Source organism: Strongylocentrotus purpuratus, unplaced genomic scaffold, assembly GCF_000002235.5.
Source record: "Strongylocentrotus purpuratus isolate Spur 01 unplaced genomic scaffold, Spur_5.0 spur5_scaffold_13, whole genome shotgun sequence".
NCBI lineage: Eukaryota > Metazoa > Echinodermata > Echinoidea > Camarodonta > Strongylocentrotidae > Strongylocentrotus > Strongylocentrotus purpuratus.
This window is the reverse complement of record NW_022145598.1, coordinates 17,339,051-17,365,639: the sequence shown is the minus strand read 5'-3', so window position 1 is coordinate 17,365,639 and position 26,589 is coordinate 17,339,051. Positions and strand designations below refer to the sequence as shown.

Here is a 26,589-nt window from a genome sequence, read left to right as displayed (position 1 = left end):
CCCTCTCTGTCTCACCCATCATCACCATTCATGATGTGATACCCACCTCCATAGTGACAACCATACAGAGACAACATACAGTGGCATTCAGAGGTGTTGTGGTCGAGTGGATACGTCGCCGGACTGCCGATCACAAGGTCCGCGGTTCGAGTCCCGCCGCTGCACTAATGTCCTTTGGCAAGACATTGATCTACATTTGCCACACTCCACCCAGGTGAAATAAATGGGTACCTGGTAGGAATTTATTCCTTGAAACGCAGCGCGCGTAACAGCTGCACTGCTATAGCCAGGGTAATTATGCTGCATTATTGTAGAGCGCTTAGAGACTTCTGACAAAGTAAGTGTTAGGCGCTATATAAGCACTGTAATTATTATTATTATTCATAGGAGATACGCAAGGGAAATTACATAAGGTTTGGTACCTTTACAATGTATATAGATCATCAAGAAAATTGTACCTGCTTATGTTACACGAAGATTGTATACAAGTAACTCTGTTTATTGTATATATAAATATATATATATATATATATAAATATATGTTATGTATCCACCAGATAAGTTGAGATTAATTTGTCAACTCAATAAACTAATTTTCCTATGAATTTTTTTTCTCAATAAATTTACCCTTCCACAGTTTTCCTTTAAGCAATGACAAACTTCATACAAGACATATACCTCGAGTGTGTTTGTCATACAAATTATATATCGGCAATAAAAAAATTACATTAAATGACAAACATAATTACAGCAAGATATGATTTGTATTACAATTGTATAAAAAAAAACTCTAAAAACGTTGAGTTAACCAAAAGATATAAAATATATTGATATTTCATTTGAGTACTGATCAACAAAATGCCTAATTACTTGAAAATCTTATATTGTGCTATACAAATCATATCCTAACTTGACAGCGCTAGCCAACAAACACATACCGACATTACAAATATAAACTCTGTTATTCATGTCTAGGGCAGACACCGTCTATTTGGGACGCCTGTGTCGCAATACACAAAATATGATGTATTGATCTATTTTTGGAAAAGGGGGCTCATACCATTATGGTATGGGGAAAAATAACAAACATGTTTTTATTTTATCAAATTTCACATTTTCAAAATACATGAATATAGTTTTGTGCACTTAGAATATACTTTATCCCACAAATAAATGACCAGAAAAAAATTAAATGGTTATTCCTATTCTGTAAAGTTCTCCTGTATAAATTAAAAAATAGTTATGGTAAAAAAAAATTCTGTAAATAAATGGTACATTCTAAAAGCGGAAGTAGTGCTTTTAATCGAAGCATATTCAGTTTTTAGGCCGACATTTTATAAAACATCATCACCTGCCTGCTGAGAATTACTGATTCAGCTTGATCTCTGCCTTCTGTTGAAACCAGGACTAAGGGTGAGCAGTATATGAACATTTATATATTTAGATAATCAAATGATTTACAATCTTTATTCGGCAAGATTAAACATTCACTATGTTAACCATTTCTTATTAGATATGAGTAATACATGTCACGACATTTTTTGTAGAATGTGGAGGGTGTTAAAAGTTGGCTGAAGAGCTGTCATGGTAAATGACAGGTCATTTAAAAGTGACATATTATTTTTGTGGAGTTTAATCACCATGACGTCCTTTTTACCAAGGTTTATATCATGTGTTGATGTTTATTCATCGATATGTAATAAAAAAAAAAAAAACACCTTTTCGTGGATAGTTCATTGCACATAATCAATAAATAAATTATGGTTAGTCTCCATCTAATTGGGTGCATAGTACAATACATTAAATTAATCCACGTCTGCCACTCTACACGAGCAAAATACTAATAGCAGTTCAATTAGGAAGAACAGCACTGAATCTGACGAGGCTGCCGTGGTAGAACAACATTATTATTATTATTTATATTATATTTCATTGTATTTTTAAAGTTTCTTAATATGGTTTTTACAGATTGACATAAAAACCTGCAGTTCTGGAAATCTCTACAGGCATGGATCGGAAAAAGATGAGCGAGTTGCTGCTCTTTCTGGTCCTCATATCATGCCAGACTCGATCCATCCAATCAGCTCCTCTTTCCTCCTACCTGGTGTCATCATTTACCCCTCCTGACTCTGACTCCACCCTACCATTCAACCACATCGCCATCAACAACGTCACTGAAGATGTCTATATCGGAGCACGGGAGAGACTCTACCAACTCGACTCAGACCTAAATCTCGAACATTATGTGAATACTGGAAAGTGTAGTGATTCAAATAAAGATAATGATAATAAACTACTCATTGTGGTGACAACACCCCAGAAGAACACTCTTATCACTTGTGGTGGCTGTGACGGGTTCTGTGAGACAAGGAGTTTGACTAATATATCGCATGATGTAACGAGGTACAATACATTCAATTCTCAGGGGGTTGTGACAACAGGAGATGTACCTACTGTTGGAGCTGTTGTTCTGGGTGCTGAATTTGTGAGAAATGGTGTGGGCACTCCAAATGATAGCTTTTACCTATTCACAGGGGTCAGTGGTAGCGTAGATACTTTTATTGCAAAGCACAATCTTTTAGACTTGGATACCGTGCAAAACATACCACGATCTGGTGTCATGATGTTGAGTTTATTCAAACATCAGATTGCTTACAAGGGTTATCTGTACTATTTCATATCCAGAAAAAATAGTGTGCACTTGGGACGTCTTTGTCGTAATTCACTAGACGTGTTCTTTCAGTCATACACAGAAATAGAGCTGCAGTGTGGACCTCACGATATGTTTCAATCTGCTCATATCGGACCAGCAGGATCCCAGTTAGCCGACTCACTGAATATCGACACTACGGATGCCTTATTGTATGCGGTATTTTCAAAAGAGGGCTCATCTGCTCTTTGTGTCTATAAGATGAGTGATGTCGAGCAGAGCTGTGGCGATGCTGTTTTAGGATGTTTTCAAGGAACTAGCACTGGTACAACGAACAGTTACCTGCTTGATAGCAGGTGTCGTGAAATTCTAGTAAGTCAACGTAAAATAATTAACATAAATATGAAGGTTATAATGTGTGCGTTTTTCTTAACTAATCTAACAGAAGTAATCTTACAATAGTTTCCGCAACGTTTACCATATATGATGTAAATATTTGTTGTGAAATCTAGCAATAGCTTTTTCATAATTAAAAAAAAAAACCATACAATACACAATCTGTAAGCGGCCCTGCAATATTGATCAGGCGGGGACGAATCCATGGGGAAAAGCATCAAAGCTGAGTAGCGAATTTCGCCTGAAGTAGAATTGTATGACAAGTTATCTAGTAACTCAATTTACCAGATACAAATTACGAGTCAATTCGTAAACCGTTTAATTCACAAACAGTATTCCAACTGAGCATGATAGAACCATTACCTGCACAGCTACTCTGAACTCGGAGCCAGGTTTAAAAAAGCAACTAATACAATAGAAACATATGGCGAGCAGTGGAGCATATCGATCGGGCGTTGTGAATGTTGTATCAACGCATGGGTGTCCAGAGTTATTGCCTTGAAACCATTGTACTTCCACTTCCACTTCCAACAACCTTAGTTACCTTTCGCACAAACTACAACAAAATCAGCATATATAATTCAAGGCAAACGAATTCGGTATCACGCCATATATGCACCACCGCCATTGTTTGATACCGAAAGATACGTGGGGACTATGGGTATGTTCAGTTTTTTGTGTTTACAGTTTAGTCACGTAATGTATTTTGGCTTGTATTCGCAAGTAGCATATTGGCGATCTTTACTAGTAGTATCCTCCCGCTTTCATTTTGTCGGATTCAGTCTAATGTGTTTAAATGTACAGTCAGTAGAACAGTACCCCTAACCCATCATCACCATTATAAATGTGATCCATCATGTTTACCATAGACAGAGACATCACGCAATAACGCTCATGTTACATATGGAAGGGTTGAATAGATGCGTGTTTTTTTTTAATGTGATAAATCCTTTCTTTTTCTTTTCTTGACAGCTTTTGGTCACACCACCAGATTCAGTCCAATGTACCGCCTATTATTTAGACGGTGATCGTCCGGCAGAATTCATTCACGAGTATGCCAGTGGAACGGTTCCCCTCTCTGCCTCACCCATCATCACCATTCCTGATGTGATACCCACCTCCATAGTGACAACCATACAGAGACAACATACAGTGGCATTCATAGGAGATACGCAAGGGAAACTCCATAAGGTTTGGTACCTTCACAATGTATATAGATCATCAAGAAAATTGTACCTCCTTACGTTACACGAAGATTGTATACAATTAACTCTATTTATTGTAAACAATATATTGTATATATCCACCAGATAAGTTTAGATTAATTTTTCAACTCAATAAATTAATTTTCCTCATTTTTTCTCATTAAATTTACTCTTCCACAGTTTTCCTTTATTATGAATAAGCAATGACAAACCTTATACAAGATAAATACCTCGAGTATATTTGTCATACAAATAATATATCGGCAATACAAAATTTACATTAAGTGACAAACATAAGATATGATTTGTATTACGATTGTATAAAAAAAAAATGTAAAAACGTTGAGTTAACAGAAAAATATAAGATATTGATATTTCATTTGAGTACTGATCAACAAAATGCCTAATTACTTGAAAATCTCTATTATATTGTGCTATGTAAAAAGTGTTTTACATATTCAAATTTTGTTTCGCTTAAAATAACTAGGCTTACATGTTTACGATATACAATAGGTGACCTTATTTATATTTGTACCGTCTTCACTGACAGACCGTTCTCTGCCCTATAAATACCCTGAACATTTTATCTTGCTTATTAGGAACAAAATCGAAAACACGGAACGTTATTTTGTTTGTGATTTCTATAAACAGTTGAACATAGTGAACAGTACATTTGGTTACGTATATGAAGATGTCTTTCTGGGAGGTGGATCTGTCTTACAAGAGTTGTTCCTTGATGAATCGAAAGAGCTGCTAACCCTTGCTACAACTTCAGACCAAGGTTCGAAGGTAAAAACTCTTTAGAAAGATACAATGTAAATGTGGTTGGGAATACGTATGTCACATTTATAAGACCGCCGCAGAATTCCCACGGTCATATACGGAGCGGTCACATATGTTAGGGTAGCCGCACGTGGTATTTTGAATTTGTGGAGACAGAAAATCTGCGACTGCCGTACAGCCTTTGAAGTGATGACGCACGGTCGCCTCAGGGCGTCCCTGCGGCGGCCGTAGATTTTTGACAAATACTAAGACAGACGCAAGGTAGCCGCAATGTGCCCGCAATGCGGCCAGGGGGGGGGGGCATACGGCGACCGTGCGGCCAGACTGATGCTACCGCTTCACCCCTGGAGCCTACAAAACGCAAGGCCACCGTACGCCCGACGTACGGTAGCCGTGTAACTGTCGATACTTCTATCATTAATGTGTGGCTTAGATAAGCCTTTTTATCTTACAGAAATGCACAATACGCATTGGTTTACTTTCATAAGAGAAGTGACTCTGGCATATTCTTAGCGAATCCTTACATCTTATGAACCAATTTTCTATTCATTTTATTGCCATGATTATATCAAGGAGTAACTCCTTGAACCAATTTTCTATTCATTTTATTGCCATGATTATATCGAGGAGTAACTCCCTGATTATATAGAATTCTTGACGAGCATCTGTGATGCTTGCCCAACACAAGAACTAATAATGTATAGCCGGTCGAAGCAAACTGTGCTACCTGACATTGCAGATGAGTTAAATACCTCTATACTATGGGTTTTTGAAAGGAACATCTTTAAAGTATCTTTGTTATAATAGGAAAAAACTCGACAGCCGATGAAAGCACAGATATGAGTTCTGATATTATGCACTTGCATTTTTATATGATGAATCAGGTTCTCACGTTGGGTTTAGTCAACTGCAGCCAGTTCCAGAGCTGTGAGGAATGCATTGGCGAGGATGGAGGAAATGATGGAGACCCTTACTGTGGATGGTGTACTCTAGAAGCAAGGTGAGTGCATTGTATAGGAAAATGATGACTTTTTCCCCCGCTCCCTTTCTCCAATTAACTTGAGTTGAATACATTTAAAATTTATTCTGTTGACTTTACTTCCGCACAGCAGTAGGATGTGGGACCCATAGTGTTGTCAACTCTTAGAGAAAACAACAAATACGGATTTCACTTTTGCTTAGTTTATATCTTGATAATTCTGTACTTATTAGGCTACGTGAACGAAAGAGCACCTTCTCAAATCATCTTTATTTCTATTCATAATTTTCTTCCTTCCCACACCCTTTCCTCTTTAAGATGTACACGATACGAGGTGTGCCTCTTCCCTGACGAGTCAACTCGGTGGTTATCTTACAATGCATTGCAATGTGTATCCATCTCAGATGTCCAGCCTGACCATAGACTGCCTTATCAAGAAACAGAACGAGATGTAAGTCGATGAAATGATAATTATTATGACTTCATTATATATTGGGACTTCATGTCCATCTAACAAAAAAAAATTGTAGATCGCTGAATATTAAACAACAGACTCGGCTTAAATTCTAATACTCCTTCCCTTTATAAATAGGAATATTGGCAACTTGATTATGCATAGAATTATCGTTGATGCTTGAAGTATTAACACTCCAAACAAAATCGCGATGCAATAAGAATGCTTTCTTTCGCTATCGAGAACATGAACAGGTCAAACAAATCTTGTCTTTTATCTAATACTCGAAAAACTTAAACATAGAAAGTCGATGAAGTTACATTTTATTTTGACCTCATTATATTTTAATAGTTTTGTTCTCCTCTTGTGTATGTCAGCCATCAAATGGAATAGAAAAACTTTCTTTCGCTATCGAGAACATGAACAGCTCAAACAAATCTTGTCTTTTATCTAATACTCGAAAAACTTAGACATAGAAAGTCGATGAAGTTACATTTTATTTTGACCTCATTATATTTTAATAGTTTTGTTCTCCTCTTGTGTTTGTCAGCCATCAAATGGAATAGAAAAACTTTATTTCGCTATCGAGAACATGAACAGGTCAAACAAATATTGTCTTTTATTTATTAAACAATCGAAGAAAGGAAGAAACAAAAAGTCGATGAAATGAAATGAGTTTTTGACCTCTTTATACATTTCATAGCTTTGCCGCGCTATATAACTTACATGGTGTGTTCTCCATCTTCTGTATGCCAGACATGAAATCTAATCTTGTTTTTACATGCGGTAGATCACCATTACCGTTCAGCAGCTACCAGCTCTCAAAGACAGACATCAATACCAATGTGCCTTCGACTCCTACCAGGTCAATGCTACTACTACTCCGGCCAATGTAGTCATGTGCTTATCTCCCCCCATGAGTGAATTGCCGACGATTCCAGAAGAAGGTAGGGAAATATATCAATTATCTCTTTATGAATTTATTTCGTTTTTTAAGTCGAAATTCTCTCTATTCTACAAAATATGACACGGTTCTTTTCTTGGCTTTAAGGTAAAGACCAGTTATAGTCATGCGATTGCATTGTGAACGAAACGTTGTGGAATCGATCAGAAAAGGTTGATCATCTAGCATCTAGCATCTGCAAGGTTCTGGAATCATCAAAATGATAAGAAATTTGGCCCATTCTTCGTAAAGTTACAAGCACTATACACAGAAGGATGTATATGGGACTACCCTATATCTCTCACAGACCATGAGAGAAACAAATTAACCAAATATATGAATTAGTAGGCGGTTTCCCGGCGTAATTTTTTATCATCATGTATTAGCCAAAACATATTCTTTCACATGAATGGTAATGAGAGCTTCCATTTCATTTTTTTGAAATTGGGGCGTTTCCAATACTGGTCTTTACCTTTAAGTTTGCGAAACAAAGAGTAATCACAATTCAAATACAAGCTTGCAAACATCGAAGTTAATTGCGTCAGTACGGCGCATAACGTTGAAGTTTAAACCCACGACTAAGACTCCAAAGGCTGTCGTTTTAGAAGCATATTGCTAGAAGAGTAGAAGAGCAGGAAAAGACAATTGAAACTTTGGAGAAAATTCAATACTGAATAAAAAGGTTCCTATGAGACATAAAATATGTGACAACAAATTGTAGCATACTGTGGTTTCCCTTTTCATTATCTTTGTATTTATTTAGTACTAAATATCGAATGTATTTTTTCCTTATCACTAAATATTGTTTTTATATTACACTTAACATAAAATGATATTCATGTTATATTATGTTGAGGGGGGGGGGGGGGGTAACAAATAAACAATGATTGCAAAAAAAATTAAATACTAAATAAACCTACTACGTCACATTTAAAAGTGCCAAGATTTTGACGACATATTACATTATCCCAACGTGATTCCTATCCGCAATATTTAGGTACTGCAATTTCCCTTAAGAACAATTCTTGAACAACATTGTAACCGATTATCTATATCATCTTCTTTCATTTACATCCAGTGGACCATGTAACATTGACTCTTTCTATTGTCTCAACGGAAATTGGAGTGAGCTTCGTGAGCACGGATTTTATATCGTTTGACTGCACCCATCTTAAATCGTAGGTTCTTTGGTTTCTACGTTTTTTTATATGCCACCTCTGATTTTTTTTTTATATTAAGATACTTATTGTTACTTACTGGGCAAGTGAAAGGTAATTTGTCCCAAACTTTTACTGACTACATATTTGTTTAAGTATTTGTGATGATTTTATCAATTTGACAATCCTTTGCTTGCTTAAATCAAGGAAATTCATGGATATTAAAAAGATACATTCAATGAAATATGATTTCATTATTCCATCGCACTTGGTAACATACTGTGGGCCAATACCCCCCTTTCAGCATTCCATCATATAGGCAAGTGGCTTACTTTCCTACCTTTACAATGGCTATAAATCAAATATTATTGTGACGTGCTATACATTTTAATGTGAGTTATAAAGTGCAATGTCTAGGAATAGATTAAATAGGGACTTTTAGATTGAGTGGACGAGAACACGACGAACGCCGACTGATCATGCATGTCAACCTACTCAACTGCCCATGTTGACTACAATTAGAAATCTTTTAGATCGACGATATACATGCATGCAGGAAGTGACGAACAAAGAAAGAGGACAAAATATACAGTTCCTCATTCTATCCTCAACAATAGGCCGCTTTCGTAATGTAACCAAATTTAATGCATAAGTCTTTGTAAAGTACCTCAATACAAATTATTTTATTCACCTGATAAGAATAATAGTATTTCAATAGGCAGAATCCGAACTGCATACATTAGTTGTTACCAGGTTGGACAAACGTTATGGCTTGACCTACCTAGCAACACTTAATATATGCAGTTGCATTATGACTAATGAAATACTATTATTCTTATCAGGTGAATGAAATAATTTGTATTGAGGCACTTCACAAAGACGTATGCATTAAATTTGGTTACATTACGAAACTGGCCTATTGCTGTGGTAGAACATCCCTTCACTGCTATTATGTAAAAATGTGTAGAACAGGTGAATATGCATGTGACACCTGTTCTACACATTTTTACATAATAGCAGGAAAGGGATGTTCCTTTGTCTACCTGAGTAACTGTATATTTTATGCACACGCGGCATATACTAGTACCGTACTAGATTTAGGAAAATCAAGGTTGACACATTCTCGATCGCCGACTGAGACGATGTGACGCATGCACAGAGACTTAAAATGACGTCACACGTTACAGTCAAAGCTGTCGACGTGCAAATCTAAAAGTCCCTAATGATTTAAGGAGGCCTGACATTTTGCCTTGGCAAAAATCGTTCTACGCTATATTTCGTCAAACATAGGGTTAGGGATTTGGAGTTGCAATTGGGTGTTAGGTCAGGCTTAGATTTAAGCTTATGTTTAGTCTAGAGTTGAAGTTTAGAGTTTGTTTAGTGTATGATATTGACTGCGTCATAATATTCACCAAGCGTTTGTTGTACCATCTAATTTCAGCTAGGTAGCTAGATGCAAGTAAAGACTTTTAATTCTGAGCATCACAGAATTTGAATGGTATCATTCTTTAAGTTCTAGCTATTTCTTGCACTTGTTTTTACTTGTTTCTTCCAGTTGTTCCTCCTGTGTAACAAGTCCCTGGCCATGTGACTGGTGTGTTTACGACAACATGTGTACCCACGATAATAGCTCATGTCAGCCGGGAGAAACAGTGGTGATTGGAGAAAATGTAAGCAGATCTGTTAAATTAAAGAAACATTATCTCTCTCGTTGATCGATACCTTTTAATAATTTCATTAAAGAGTGTTAAATTGGTATCTACGTTACTCATATTTTATGTCAAGGTGTTCTCCTCTTGCTATTCCCAAATGTTACAATTTATGTTTTCTTCACTTTGAAATGTCAAGGTCAAGTATTGGAAAAGCAGACATGTAAACACGAAATAACGTGAGACCAAAGAGATGCGCAAAGAGAGCAAAGAAATAGACCTACTGAAATAAGTAGACTCTGAATTTGAATATGAGTTATGCTTGGAAACCATGCCATTCAGTGAATCCTTCCAATGGGATACTAATACCCCGGACTAATATCATACACGTACATAACAAATATTTATAATAAGCTACAGGTACAATGTGTTTGATGTATTTTTTCTTTTGTATCTTGTATCTATTTCAAATTTATAGAACACCGTAGGTTCCGGAAACAAAGGCCAGAGTTATTGCCCTCAGCTGTTGGCGACATCAGAACGGTTTTTCATACCAGTTAATATTCCTTCTGGTTACTCACTTCTAGCAACAAATCTACCCACAGAGAAGACTAAGGTATAAACATCATCCCATTTGTGGTTTAGTGATTGTAAACTGTTAGACTACCAGGCGCGGATCCAGGATTTCTTAGGGGAGAGGGCCCAATCTTTTTTTTTTTTGCTCCCCCAAATTTGGAAATTGCGCCGGCCGAAAAGTCGCTCAGTGGAAAATGGGGGAGGGGGGAGGGGGGGGGGGGGGGGGGGTAGTGAGCACATTTTTTTTTGGCCCTCGAAAATGTAAAAATTTGCACCCCCCCCCCCTTGGGCGCCAGGGGGGGTCAGGGGGCCCAACCCCAAAAAGGTAAAAATCACGTGTTTTTACACGTTTTTTTCCCAGGGGGGGGGGGGGGAGGGGAGGCCCACCCCCTGGATCCGCCACTTTATACTACTAACCTACTATTACTACTACTACTACTGTTGCTACTTCGACTAACGATCATTTTCGGTAAGGCATTTTACCACTCCCGACGCTCCATTATTATTAGCCGGCTTTAGCACGGCATTCATTACAGCGCTCAATTTGAAAGAACTAATTCCTACCTGGTAGTCATTTTATAGCTCACCTTGGTCGAGTGTGGCAAATGTGGAGTACTGTCTGTCGACAGGGAATATTTCAACAAGCTCTGACAAAAAGTTGCAGATTGTACCTCGTCATCTGCTAAAATCATGAAATTATTTTGTTATAAATTCAATATTTATTCAGGTTCAGTCGTTTGAATGCATCCTTCGTATTGATGGAGTCGGAATACGAGTACAAACTTTCTTCTTCAATGAAAGTTACATTATCTGTAGTGCGGAAGAGGTAAATATGTGTATGGAACCTTAGGAGAACAATTCATACATTATCAATTATCAATTATCAATATTATTGACATTATATGGATAAAAAATAGTTATCTAAACTAGATTAAAACTAGTATTTATAGTCACTTTTATCAAATAATGTGAAGTTATTTAAGTGGAAATACATAACCCTACATGGTACATTAAAGGTATGGCAAAGTTTTGGTATGGGGTCATGACTTTAGTTCAAATGAACCTATTAGGTACATATGCGATTCTACAATATTCAATGATCGTTGTCGCGGTTGAAATCGAGTCTAAAGTAATGAAATTGTAAACAGTAAACTCTTTATGTTGTATAGCACCCTCTCAAGACTGATATTACTTTCGCTCTAAAACAATGTTTCTTGTTGCTATTCCCTTTGGAAATTATATATCAGAACTGCATATTCTGAGATTTTCATGATCGCAGCTACCATGGAATGGCCTTTGAATTTTTGATTATTCAATTTCTCGAAAGCAGAAGTGTTTTAGGTGCTAAATTTTCTAGTGCTTATAATACATCCACAGGGGCATCCAAATATATCAACATTTTAAAGAATTACTATCAACCCAATTTTAAAAAAATTCCCTATTTCGTGTAACAACTTGTCTGTAGACTAATTGTCCTGCTAATGACAATGTTTACTTAATGACTCACTTTTTCACTCCAAATGTTCGTCCGATTGCGCCTTAAGTAATTCTTATATATATTATACATTATACACAATTCTAGATTTCTGCTCGGAGTTCAATAGAATACACAAAAGTACAAGAAATATTGATGCACTTAGGGCTCTATTAAAACAATTTAATTGCATGATTATTTCTTAGATTTGTGTTACCTCTTAACCATCTCCTCCTCATTCTTGTCCTATCTTTTATTCTATCTGCTTCTAATCTTATTCTTCCTCCTTCCCCTTCTCACATTCTTTTTCTCCTTATCGTTATCTTGCTGCTTCTTCTACGCCTTTCACCCTTTTCTTTTATGCTACGGTCACAAAGGTTCGTACGAACTATAATGTCGGACGAATCTTCCTGTTTTTTCATTGTCTTCCCGAATTTCCATTGTCTGAAAATCGTTCATACGGCGTTCGTAGCAGTTCGTAATGGCATTTGTGACCGAGGCTTTAACCGTTCTTCTTTTAGCCTCGGTCACAAATGTCATTACGAACTGTTACGAACGCCGTACGAACGTTTTTCAGACAATGGAAAAACAGGGAGATTCGTACGAAATTATCGTTCGTACGAACCTTTGTGACCGTAGTATTTCTTCCATCTTCTCTAATACCCGCAGTATTTTTAAACTAATCCGTTTGCAAAGTGAATACTTGTATCATTTGATAATAATAATATGTCCATTTATATAGTGCAGCTACTATAATCTATATACTCTAGGAAATTCTTCCTACCGTGTACTAATTAACTTCACTTGTGAGGAGAGTGGCAACTATAGATAATATTACCATTGGCAACAGTGACTCTAACCACTAACCATTATGATCCACAGACCGGTGACAACAAGACCAGGAATCCTATCCTGTATTTCGAAAATGATTACCCTCTACCTTATCCTGTATCATCTATACCCTTATTCACATTACACCTGTATATCATTTTAAACTTTACACTATGTTTGTTTGTACTTTTTTCAGTACATGTTTAATGAGAATATCCTCGAGAAGAATGTAAGCGTCTCGGTTGAGTGGAATGGGCAATACAACATAGATGATCCGACAGACACAAATGGTAAAACACCAATTTCGTTTTGTACCGATATTTTCCATCCATTCAAAAATACGCTTCGGCTAAACAATTAAACAAAATTGTCACCGCAGATCTTCTTTAAAACGGTGAAATTATCACTTCGAAAACATTCCTAATGCGGGAAAATATGGGTTTGTTTCCTTTCATCGACGATTTTTTTTCTCCCTTCATCCTATCAAACATTTAATTGATAAAAATCAACTGTTAGTGTTTAGGAAGAAAGTTCAAAATTATTTCAAAATGAATTACCATTTTCAATTGAGACTTCACTTCTAAGTCTTCATTTGCAAATTTACCTGGAAGATACTTTACACTTAACTAACTGTTCTGAATCATTTTATCATAGCTTGGAAATATAAAAAAGGAATTTTTAATAATGCATTAGACTCAGGGATTGACTACTTTGGTTTGAATTATAAATCATAATTATGTTTTCTTCTTTTCCTTTTAAGTGACCCTGTACAAGTGTTCGGTTAACGGTGGAAGTTGCAGCCGGTGCCTGTCAGAAGAAGCAACCCCATCGCACTTGAACTGTGGTTGGTGTGGTGATGACTGCAATGTCATTCAGAGTGATGTTTGTCAGAACAATCAGTTTCTCAGTCAGAACGACACCCAGCTTTGTTCAGCACCACTTATCACTGAAGTAAGAAAATAATATATCACTATCCGATTCATAAATACTTACCTGACACATTATGCAAGGTCCCGTAAGAGATCATATAATTTTAATTTGAGTAATTCTAATAATATATGAGATTTGGTGCGTGATCTATGTGTAATAATTTTATCAATCATCTATAAAAGTCTTACTTCCAAACGTCCAAGAGTCATTCATGATTATGTTTACAATGAACAAATTAATCTTTAAAATAATATGCATGTGTTTTTAATATTGTCGTGTTTTGGTGTTTAGTTTTATCCCATGTCAGGTCCTATCAATGCTCAAACGAGACTACAAATCACGGGAACTGACCTAGGAGTAGAATTTGATGACGTACTGGAAATAGTCATAGGAGACCTGGCGTGTAATCTGACTGACATGGACTCATTCTATCAGCCAGGACAGAGGTAAAAGCAACAAACAAAGCTTTCATGTGTTCGATGTATTCGTGTTCATAAACGTGTCATGAATGGCCACTGAATGCCTATTACTATACGGGATGGTGACTTTTATTAGTTCCTCCGTGAACTTCCGGTATCACCGAGAGTGCTAAATTGCGGAATATATGTTGGCAATACCGTCTGTATCACATGTACTCTAATTCGTTCAGAATTCCCTTATATCTATACACAATTCTATTTGCTATTCAGCACATAAAATATGCATAAACGTTTGAATTATTTCAAATTTCATGATATCATCGCGTGAATATAAGAAAAACGTACATAATAAAACCATAAAAAAACAGAACAATTTTGGCTGCAAAAAAATGTATATGTGAAATGATCGTTTGTCTGATTTCTTTATTATTGTCAGTGTTAGCTGCATGACTGGGATATCTACTAGACTAATATCAGGACGCATTGGAATCACAGTGAGATCTGGTGAAAGTACCAAGACCGGAGAGAGTGTTGCAGAATTCTTTTACAGGGTAGGCGAATAACAAATCACATTGAAATTCAATTTTACGAACACATTCCCGCTCTAATTCTTTGAAAACCATTGCCGCGGACTTTTCGTTTGATGTATGCGCTGCCATAATAAAATACGCAAAATTGCTGGTGGACTTTGAAATCCTTTGATTCATGACTTGTCAAAACACATGTTATAATATATCCAGACGTGCCAGTGAAGTAAAATTAATAAGCCAATAAAACAATACAAACTTACAGATAATGTTACCTCTTCTGATATTTCTTTGAAATCTGTTTTGAGCTTTGGTATTTTCCTATTGAACAGTTTGTACGGTTTTAATAATAACGTATTGGTAATTTTCCCTACAAGAAAGAATACATATTATCATGTTATTGAGCTCTAATATCGGGCTTTGAGAGGAAACTATTGTAATAATTGAATACAACATTAAAAACGATTCAGCTATAACCTACTCCTTATTGATGTGTAATCCTCTGAAACGATTTATACGAGTAATTTATAGTAATTTTCTTGCTAGGATCCCATTATATCAGGGTTTAGTCCCACGGAGGGGCAGGTAGCAGGGGGGACTGAGATCACAATTACTGGGACGGACCTCAACACAGGAAGGAACATTGAAGCTACATTTGGAGAAGCACAATGCAACAATTTGTGAGTATCACTTATATATATTATGTACCTTAATGGTCAATTTTTGATTCAAGTTTTTAGTAGTATTTATTGTGTGTTGATATATTCAATTAGAAGATTGTAAATGAATTGGTAAATGTACTTCGAACTGCATTTCTACTGAAGGGAGGATATTTTTTATGTAAAAGGATTATGGAATTCTTAAATTTACAATCTAATCACAATCACCCAGTAAGACACACGCATGCACACACACACACACACGCACACGCGCGCACACAACACACACATTGCACCTACGCACATTTGTACTTGCGCACACCTACACAAACCAGTCAGGAGAAGTGAGTCGCATTCATAAACATTACCAATACATAAACTTAACTAAAATATTGAAACACATAAATATTCGGAAGCTAAACTTACCCCCCCCCCTCTCCTCCAGCATGATATATATAGAGCTGTAATATAATGAAATGTGTTCAGAAGACAGTTATATCATTCTGATTTGAATGATTAATAATTTCGATGAGCCTGTTTCTACGTCTTAGACATTTTCATAGATAGTTCTAATGTATAAATTTTCTTTTCCAGGATTATTGAAGATACGATAGCGACTTGCGTCACAAGCAGCTTACAAATGAATGAACAAGTCTCTGTGTTCTTGACCATGACATTCGATGGAGTTGAAAAAACTTTCAAAGACTTCACATTTACCTACTACCCAAACCCAATTATCGATGCCATTGACAGAACTGTGGCTATCATGTCGTAAGGAACAATATCTTTATTCGCATTTCGAACTGGCAGGAGCCTTTTCAAATACTAAGACAAATGGATCGTCTTGCTATTCTTAATCAATGTATTTTTGGCAGATATCTTATACACAAAATGTAAAGGAAATATGTGTAAAGTCAATACTTTATATCTTAATTAAGCGTGTAGCGAGGTGTATTTTGGGCTGTGTGAAACTCTAGTGGGGACAAATAGACAACAGTGAACGAATGGACTGAAAATAAGTATTCTCCATTGTATCTAAATATCTCTCCATTTTACAATTCAGATATTATTATACATCTTTCCCCAGATAATCTTTTAAGTTTGGGGTCCATTCCTCAAGTGAGATTTTTAAACATAGCTGCGTATATGCAGTTAAAATGTTCTTTCAATAGTTTGAATGAAACATGTGATATTTCTTCTTTTGATACAGAGGAGGTCTCAATATCAAACTAACAGGACAAAGATTTGATGTCATCCAGGAACCCCGGATAATAGTTTCGTCACTTACAACAAATGCTAGTGACTCTGAGGTATGTATCTATTACTCTGCTCGTTGTTGTCTGCTTATTCGCAAAGCAGACATGGTCTGCTAGTGTACAAATTGAAAACACACCAGCATGCAATGTGCAGACCGTCAACTTCCTAGGAATCGAAAGACCTCGAGAACGACAGTCGTCAAAACCCTTTCTGACAACTTCTTGAATCGTTTTCAGAGGGTTCGCTAAACTTACTATGTCGGTCTCGTAAATTGTCGGTCGTGTGGGATGATGGTCCCGTGGGATTCCGATCAACTGGGATGCCCCTTTTGTCACATGAATTTGGCTTAATCGTACCGCTTGTTGTTGGGACGCTACAATCCAATTTCAATACTTATATTATTTTATGATTCATCTGGTACCGTGGAAATTAATAGCGAAACATTAGATATTCTTCCAGTACTTGATTTAAAATTCGCTTTCAATAAACGTTGATTTTTTTTTAAAATTCAAGACATGTCGATTTATGTTCCACAGCTCTGCAATGGAACGGAAACTCTTCTCATCTGTCCAACCCCAAGCTTTCCTGACGATGGTATCTCTGCCAGAAGGAGACGAGCTACAAATGGCGTTATGACAGCAAATCTGACCTTTGACTTTGATGGATACATCGTCGACCGCGGCTTAATAGAGTACTACCCAGACCCTATGTACGAAAGCTTCATTGAGCCAAACAGAATCTATGAAAGTGGCAACAGCCGGCTTGAGATCACAGTGAGTCGTGCCTGTTTAATCTAAAATGTTTATTTTAATTATCGTTTCACACTTATTCACGAATGAAACAATGGATTTCTATAAATGTATTTATGTTATCATAATCATAATTGAAAACCCATTAACTACTGACTTCACTTATTCCTACAGGCTAATTTTTTTTTGTCTCTCAAACTTGTATCAAGTTCAAGTTCAAGTTCAAGTTCAAGTTTTATTTATCTTTCTTTCATAACAAGTTTACAGAATATGGCGTTACAAAAGAAAGATTAGGAGCCACCTGGTTCCCGTAGTCAATGGATTATATAATTATACATTTTCATATGAGAGACTTGAAATTAATGTTTCCTCATTATGGCAAAATTTTTAATTTCGTTTATTATGTATCTTGCCAAATGTATATATTTTTAAAATTCCCGTCCGAACTGCCGAGTGAAAAATGGGTATTTTTTGTGTTTCCTGTCTTCATTCTTCCGTTTATGGCACATGCATCTCTTGTGGAAAGAGAGTTTGACGATCTAGTAATAAAAAAATACACACTATGAATATGACTGACAAAGAAAGCGGACAAAATATACAGTTCGTCAGGTAGACAAAGGAACATCCCTTCACTGCTATTATGTAAAAATGTGTAGAACAGGTGTCACATGCATATTCACTTTTTACATAATAGCAGTGAAGGGATGTTCCTTTGTCTACCTGAGGAACTGTATATTTTGTCCGCTTTCTTTGTCAGTCATGTTCAGAGTGAAATAAATACCCTTCAATATTCGTTATCTGCCATCACTATTGAGAATTAACATTAGTAGGAGAACTATACTCCCGCCTTAGGCTTACCTAAACACGTCAGTGAGTGAAAGCAATGTACTACTATTATCACAAAACATATCGTGTATATTGTGAGTGTAATTTGTGTTTTCACTCATTGACAGTGTCTGCTAAGCTGTATACATACGCTCCTTGCATTAATTATTTTCTCTTCGTTTCTAGGGAATTAATTTGGACTTAGCAAGCACAGAGGATGATATTCAAGTTTTGTTGGGTCCCGATGGAGTTTGTGATGTTGATGATCTTGAGATTGATGTATTACGATGCCAGCTACCAAATAAGAAACCTCAACCAGGAAATATCAATGGTACAGTGGAGCCTGGACCTACCCAAGATCTACCAGCTGTAACAGTATGTCAATTTACTTATCTGGCTAGTTTCCTATCATCGTTTTACTACCACAAGATGTCTAACTTACTTATTTTCATAATTTGGGGGATTAATTTTTCAGAAATACATTTTAAAGTCTAATCTGAATGTATGTATTTGTATTTTATTCGTATTTCAAAGAGACCTTTGAGATTCTCATTTTTAAAATTATTTTAAAATCGTAAACAATGTTGATAAACTTTAAGGTATTTACGTAGTGATGATTACGTCCTACCTTTGAATAGTAGAAGTAATTTGTTAAAAGAGTGTCAAATTTTTTTAACTCTTTCTATTAGCTACTAGTATCAGAACTCGAACTGTCTTCCTTATTCTGGCTTGAGGTTAACGTAACTTATGAGGGTGTATCACCACGAGTCCACGCTTCCCCTCTCAACTACCTGATCTATATGTCTTGATCATTATACCCTAACAAATGGCATTGTGACAGTGTTGAACATTTTTGTACGATTTCATTCCTCCTTTTATTTTTATTTTCATAATGAAAGAGTTGAAATAATTGGGACATTATGAGGCTTGTGAATAACAAAACAAAATTTAGGCTGGTAAAATCTGGAAAATTTACAGCACAAATTGATCTCTTAAATTTTTTGATGACTCTTACTTTGAAGTAATCAAAGAATATCTATCAAATGTCACTGTTACATGCACATGATGATCAGAAGATGATAGATACCAATCAAATCAATTACAGGTTTACCATGGAAACTTGGTATTCTACCCTGGCTACGTAAAATACTCTACGACGTCCATCAACATCGGTGCCATTGTCGGTGCTGTGATTGGGACCGCTTTGCTCATCTTCATCCTCGTCATCATCGGCGCCATCATCTTTAGACGAAGTCATCAACGATTAAACAAACAGGTCCAAGTGTTTGAAATGCTGGAGAAGAAGATTCAAGACAGAGTGGAAACTGGTAAAGTTGTAATCTCTCATTACTTGTGATAAATGCTACTCGTTTTACTTTAACGGAATAATTCTACACCCAAGGATAAAATTTAGTCGTACTAAATGATTCTATTATAACAATAGTGCATGTTTGGTGTTTCTCAATATACTAATTACTGTCATGTTTCACTAAAATACTTTGATGACGCAATCCAATCTTAGCAAATAATTGTTTAAGTGGGTCTTGCATTTTCCACGCAACATGTCTCTAAACTGGAGGAAATTGTTAGGAACATGTCCGCAAGAGGACAATGTGTGGACTCTCAATCCAAGAAGTAGCGTAAGAAGTAACCTTCCTCTCATTGTTCTACGTGTTGATTCATGTGGATGAGATTAGGTAAGTGATTTTGAGCGACAACTTGCACTCAATTTATTGAAGGTCCATGTATGTTAAAATGGGCAAATTTATCAACAAATTTGTAGTATTTGGATATTATTGATCGATTATTTTACCACTGTTTGATATGTTTGTTGCAGCTTTTCATGAACTACAGGCTGACATGTCTGAAGTAGAGGAACAAATCAGCCATCTTGGTGTACCCTTTGTGAATGCACTAGATTACTCCACGAATATGCTCTTTGCAGGACTGGCTGTTTTACCACCAACCACGGACCCTGAGGTATATATTTATTCATTTTAATGTGGCCTATTGTCTTGCCAAATGACGTTAGAGTCGGGTTGAGATTCAGCTGAGCACACAGCCATATACTACAAGTTGTTTGGAAATGTCAAAATCCCAATCGATTTAACTATTGCTTGGAAATTTATTTACGGTGAGATATAAACCACATGTCTATGGATTTCAGTCTGATTTAGATAAAAACAATACTATCAATATTGAAGAAAGAAAAAAAGAAGGTTGGAATGGATGGGTCTGTAATCAGAACCTCTTTCGACTGCTCATCTTCACAGTCTAACCAGACGTTTTGAATGAATAAATTAAGCTTTGCAATTTTCTTGATTATATTTACAATTTTTTTAAATCTGCAGTACATGAACTCTGACCTGGAGACTGCAATGATCATGTTCTCTAGACAACTCGGCAATACTGACTTCTTGACTAATTTCATCAAGCAACTTGAAGAACAAAGAAAACCCAAGAGACGGGATAGGTTTGTAACAATCTAGTGCTCTTTAGATTGCCCAAATCATTATGTTATTGAAGTTATGAAATGAAGAAAAGGGGTTCTACATGTATCTGTATATGTTTGTTAGTCCTTCCACCCTTATGTCTTATGAATATATAGCATCCATTCTTACCCCTGATGTTGTGTCCATTCTCTGCCTGTCTGTTTGCCGTTTGTCTATTTGTATGTGTTTCTCTGTTTCTTTCTTTCACTCCCTCTCTATCTCCTCGTACCTTTATCTTCTCTCTTTATCTTATCTTTTCGTTTTCTCCCTCATTGTCTCTCTCTCCATCTTATTTGTTGATCACAACTTTTTCGTTTACAATTGTGTCTGCGATATATCAATATTAATCAAACAATGCACAAATATGAAGAAGAATACAACAAAAGAGAGACTCTATTGAAGAAGTCTCTAACTGATGGACATTTTCTTTTGGTCTATCATAGAGTCAACATCGCGTCATTGATTACCGCCCTCTTGGTGACTGAAGGAAAGTTTGGATATTTCACAGAGTGAGTACAATATATCAGTTTCATAGCTTATGATAGCTCTTACAAATACAAAGGTGTGATTGGTCTACAGCTCGTCACGTGATATCTACTACGAAGATCGTAATTTAACATATTTCACTCCCGGTCATTTTACTCGATCATTTGTCGATGGTTATATTGACCATAGTTATGATCAAATGGGTACATACTTATAATACTGTACCTACAGTATTCTTCTATAAATTGTGTATTATATTGAAAGTTATTTTCAAGCTTACTTATATACAAATAATCCATAGAATCAAGAGAATAGAAATGTCATCATCATTACAATTCAAATTGCTACCGAATAGTATACCAATTGCAATATACATGTAGAAAGTATGAAAAATAGAGCTATTTTTATATGGAAATATCCTCAGAAGGGCAGTTTGCTGAAAAGGATTTTGAGCACATAACCAACTTATAAACTTATGAAACTTTGACTGACTCACTTTGCCAACTGATAGTCGCCAGAAAATGTATCTAATTTTGGACTCATGAAAGCATGTTGATGACAAGATGAATTATAGAAGAGTGTAGCTGTTGTAGACGACATTAGAAAGAGAGTCATGAACATCACAAACATTATAATTAAATTAACACCTGGCCTTTAATTGCGATAGTTAAGTAAAGAGCGATAATTTCAGTAGAACGTTTGGATTATTCATTCGTATTTTCCTATTTCATTACCATGTATTATCTTTCATCTAGTGACGAAAGAAATGAATGATATTTGTATTTATCTATTTATCGGCAGAACTCTGTTCAAGCTCTTGGAAGAAAGTATCGAGGAGGGGGCAGAAAGCGGTAGAGCAAGATCACTCTTCCGGAGGTTCGACACATTAATAAGTTTTTAATTTAGTAATATTTCAAATGAAAGATTATCGTGATCGCAAACAACTGTATAATACAAAATAACAATCAATGCAATATCAATAGCGTTGCCCTTGAGTTGATTTTTCTAAACTCATTGCAGTCGTGTTGTTTAAAAAAGTAAATATAATGTGTAGGTTGAAAAGAATATATGCTGTGTAGGTTGCTTGAATTAATAACTATTTTGATATCTTATTGAAAGTCATTTCAATATTTTTGTCTTTTACAAATAACCATGACTCACTCTAATAACCTTGCAAAAAGTAGCAATTACGGAAATTTGTTGTCAGATATAAAACACTTCTTTCTTCGGAGGCAAGAGCACGTTTCTTTATTATACAATCTTTAATATCTTACTTTGTAGTACCGATGTCTAAAACTTTTTCTTTTGTATCTACTGTGATGCAAGTATAATGAATAAAAATCACTTTAAATCACGATTTAGCATCCGTGTTGAATATTACTTTAATTTTATTTGTTCAGGACTGAGACCATCGTTGAAAAGCTCCTCTCCAACTGGATCTCCCTCTGCATGTATCAATATCTGAAGGTAATTAAGGTTTTACAAAATTTCATTAGCATCGATTATAATAATACGCTGATACGTATATAAGAAAGCAATACCAAACCCGCTGTGACCATTTTGATGGTGTTATACTTTAGACATGGGATCAAACTAAAGAACAACAAAATACTTTTAAATTGGATGTATCGTGCGTAATATAAATGACGGTACAAAGTGAAATGGTTCATCCTCATGATACATTTCACATAAATGCCAATATCTAGTCTAACCAGAATTAAATAAATTATTGTAGTCGTGTCGTATGTATATCACGAATTATCAATGGTCTCACATCTGACCAAGATGCGGGTCAAATCAAATTAATTCAGATTAAAGGATATCGTGCATAACATTTTCGAAACATCTATTACTAAATGTAAATTTTGCTACAATATTTCTCACATTTAAAGAACAACATCAGGTATAATAATTAATTGTGTCATATCATACTTCAAAAGATTACAGAACGAAAATTTGCTTTGGCTTCCAATGTTACCCATATATTTTTATGGATCTAATCGTGTTCTCCGCGTTGTATATCTGAATAAAAAACACAGAGGCAAGTGGCTGAATCTCTGTACCTGCTGTACCAATCCATCAAGATGCAGGTTGAGAAAGGACCTATTGATATCACCACTGGACAGTCTGTCTTCTCTCTGAACTTTGAATGTCTCTTGGAAGAAGAGGTGGAGTTCAACGAATTGGTAATTCAGCTTTTTATTTGTATCTGAGAAGGAAAAAAAAAAGATTGATCCTACATTTCACTGTATTAAACTTGTGACTTATAGTTTAAGGTTCTTGATCGTTCGTTCGTGTCTCCTTAGATCAAGATAGTTATGTAAAGTTCCTTAACTAAAATTAAATTAAAATTAAATCAAGTTCTTCCATCGCTCGATTGCTGCAATGGCCGTTTCATTAACAAGAGCCAGATCTTCATCTGTGCATCCCGTTCCGCTGCACTGCAAGATGCAGTCACAGAGAGTATCTCCTTCATGGGCATAGCCCCCTCTTGCCATATTCGACTTAGGCATTGCCACTTCGGCCACTTCGGCCGCTTCGGCCGCTTGGCTGATGGTGGAGGATTCTGTTCAGGTGGTGGGCCAGAATCAAGGAAGCTGTGTCGGGATATAAATCGTTTGTAGGGTTGTAAGTATCCGTATAGCATGTGTCTGTCATCTGTCGACTGCTTCATCCGTTCCTTTAGGCAGGTGTTAGTGCGCTTTTGGTTAGGAGTTCCAATGCCAGCGAGGTGATATATCTCCTCAACTTTTGTTGGTTTCAGGCAGCCTGTTATCTTTGGATATGTGTTATTGAGTGTGGTGTCAAGCTTCTTCACATGGGCTGATCTGCTCCAAGCTGAGCAAGCATATTCTGCGGATGACATGCAGAGGGCACCAGCTGCAGTTTGTACAGTTTTGGGGTCAATAATAATAATAATAATAATAGTACATTTATAAAGCTTCCCGATGATGGCATTTCGAGATTCTACTTTGTCTATTGTATTCTTGATGTGTTTCTTAAAGGATAAGGTACGATCAAGTTTTACACCTAGATACACTGGATGCTCGCAGTGGTTTAGCTGCACATTGTTCCACTTTAGCTTCAGTTCTCTCTTTGTCTCCCTGTTCTTCAAGTGGAAAACACACACCTGAGTCTTGGATGGGTTTGCCCGTAGGTAGTGTGCTCTGTAGTATTTCGAAAGGCTTGCGAGCGCTGTGTTGAGATGAAGTTCAACAGCTTCGAAAGTACTACGCTGGGCTGTGATGCAGGTGCCATCTGCATAGATGAAGTTTCGAGTGTTCTCTGTTGAAGGGATTTAAGCAGTGTAGATGTTGTAGAGTGTTCGCGCCAGGACGCCACCCTGGGGGAGACCATTTTTTCTTTTTTTTTTTTTTCATCATATTTTTCCCTCCACAGGGATTTTATTGATTTTCATTTGAAACACATACAAAAATATATATTCAAGGTAATTTACATAATAACATAAATAAAATAAAATTGGCTTTTCAAGATACAAGTATTGATGAACTGTTGAGTTAACACAAAATAACAAATCAATAATTCATTTCTAACACTCATGGAAAGAAAAACAAATACAGAAAAAATATCATTTTAAGTAAACAAATTCCTGAATTGAAACCATTTTCTTGTGAATTTATTATTTCTACAGTTCGAATTTGCAATATACTTTTCGTTCTTGAAGTAATTTATAATCGAAACTCTAATATTATCAAAGTCGGGCAATTGTTTCTTTATTTTGCAAGTATACACCATCTGTCGCACCACAATCAGTATACAATTCAATGCATAATTATTTGAACCTTTTAAACCAAATAATTTATCTTGTAATGAAAATGTTAATTTATTTCCGGTTCCAGTATTAATCCAGTGTTCTAACTTACCCCAAATATTTTTAACATGCGTACAGTCACATAGCAGATGTATAACTGTTTCAATCTGTTCATTACAAAATGTACATTCTTTTCTTGGGACTAAATTCATTTTAAACAGTAGATCGTTCGTATATAATATGCGTTGCAAGACTTTTAACTGAAACCATCGTAAGCCCACATCAATAGTACAATTAAATCCAATAGAACAATATGTTTCCCAACTCTTATCATTCAGGTCAAAAATGCATTTCCATTTAAGAAAACTTTTACATTGTCCTTTTCTTCTTTTTAATAAAATTGCATAGATATGTGAACATCCTTTAATACGTTTCATAACAAATGCCATTGTATCTGGGAAAAGAGGTTGTGGCAGCTTGTTAAAAATAGTACAATTGTTAAACCCTTGTCTAAATGCATCGCATAATCCACGATAAAAAAGAAAATGTATTTGAATATTATACTTTTCTTGAAAGTGTTCCAGAGAGAAAAAATCACCATTTGTGTCTAAAATATCGTTAACAAAACGAACTCCCTTTTGACACAATTTTTTATTATATATTGAGCTATTGCCTATTTTAATGTAATCATTATTCCATAAGGGTTGGCAAGAAAAGTTATCATAATGCATGGACAAGAGCGTACTATAAGCCATGAACATTTCTTTCCAAAAAAATGTTCTTTGTTTTACCTGCCAGTTCCCGAAAATAATTGTTTCCCATATATAATTTTAAATCTTGCCGTTCAGGCAAGAAAGATTGCAAAAGACAGAGGATATTGCTATCTATTGAGCCTATTACTAATCTCTTAATCCAGGATATTTTTAATGATTGGCAATGTGTGTATATATCTATCATTTTAACCCCTCCGTCTGAGTAACTTTGTGACATTTGATTTCTACTTATTTTATCAGGTTTCTCCCCCCATATAAATCTATAAAAGTGAGCATTTATATCTTTCAAAAGATTTTCACCAGGATTAGGGAGGGACAAAAAAGGTAGTTTAATTTGGATACCAACAATGACTTGACAACAGTGATTCTTCCAAGAACAGTTAAGTATCGTCTTAACCACGATGTCATTTGACTTTTTATTTCTTTAAATTTTTCATTATAATTGTGAATTATCAATTTGGGCAAATCCGTACAAAAGTCTATACCTAAATATCTGAAATAATCATTAAACACCCAATTTAGATTTCTATTCAAAAGAACACCATCTTTCTTGTTTTTAAATCCTCCAATCCAAATCGCATGTGTCTTCTGTATATTAACTTT

At 35.8% G+C, this 26,589-nt stretch overlaps 2 protein-coding genes across 2 annotated transcripts in view; both read left to right on the top strand.

Annotated features, from left to right (window-relative positions):
- The first annotated feature begins 1,328 nt into the window (after positions 1–1,328).
- LOC105438254 (plexin-B2-like) lies at positions 1,329–3,871 on the top strand. Its single transcript, XM_030983574.1, has 3 exons — positions 1,329–1,413; positions 1,969–3,022; positions 3,851–3,871. Exons 2-3 carry the CDS (start codon positions 2,009–2,011, stop codon positions 3,869–3,871), a joined length of 1,035 nt encoding a protein of 344 aa, XP_030839434.1. The 5' UTR covers positions 1,329–1,413; positions 1,969–2,008.
- A 144-nt stretch (positions 3,872–4,015) lies between these two features.
- Positions 4,016–26,589, top strand: part of LOC588557 (plexin-B1) — a 40,268-nt gene continuing 17,694 nt past the window's right edge. Inside the window, exons 1-25 of the mRNA XM_030983048.1 lie at positions 4,016–4,237; positions 4,903–5,040; positions 5,919–6,034; positions 6,332–6,464; positions 7,258–7,414; positions 8,489–8,588; positions 10,123–10,237; positions 10,695–10,832; positions 11,520–11,618; positions 13,294–13,387; positions 13,858–14,048; positions 14,319–14,473; positions 14,883–14,997; positions 15,520–15,653; positions 16,227–16,403; positions 16,843–16,942; positions 17,426–17,662; positions 18,650–18,838; positions 19,569–19,791; positions 20,301–20,443; positions 20,815–20,936; positions 21,399–21,464; positions 22,243–22,317; positions 22,842–22,908; positions 23,481–23,627. Coding sequence (XP_030838908.1) covers positions 7,366–7,414; positions 8,489–8,588; positions 10,123–10,237; positions 10,695–10,832; positions 11,520–11,618; positions 13,294–13,387; positions 13,858–14,048; positions 14,319–14,473; positions 14,883–14,997; positions 15,520–15,653; positions 16,227–16,403; positions 16,843–16,942; positions 17,426–17,662; positions 18,650–18,838; positions 19,569–19,791; positions 20,301–20,443; positions 20,815–20,936; positions 21,399–21,464; positions 22,243–22,317; positions 22,842–22,908; positions 23,481–23,627 — 2,736 coding nt within the window. The 5' untranslated portion in view covers positions 4,016–4,237; positions 4,903–5,040; positions 5,919–6,034; positions 6,332–6,464; positions 7,258–7,365. The remainder of the gene's footprint in view (positions 4,238–4,902; positions 5,041–5,918; positions 6,035–6,331; positions 6,465–7,257; positions 7,415–8,488; positions 8,589–10,122; positions 10,238–10,694; positions 10,833–11,519; positions 11,619–13,293; positions 13,388–13,857; positions 14,049–14,318; positions 14,474–14,882; positions 14,998–15,519; positions 15,654–16,226; positions 16,404–16,842; positions 16,943–17,425; positions 17,663–18,649; positions 18,839–19,568; positions 19,792–20,300; positions 20,444–20,814; positions 20,937–21,398; positions 21,465–22,242; positions 22,318–22,841; positions 22,909–23,480; positions 23,628–26,589) is intronic.

Coding starts and splice junctions, on each gene's coding strand:
- LOC105438254 (XM_030983574.1), top strand. CDS start 2,009: ATGGATCGGAAAAAGATGAGCGAGTTGCTGCTCTTTCTGGTCCTCATA. Junction 3,023..3,850: donor GCAGGTGTCGTGAAATTCTA/GTAAGTCAACGT, acceptor TTAAATGTACAG/TCAGTAGAACAGTACCCCTA.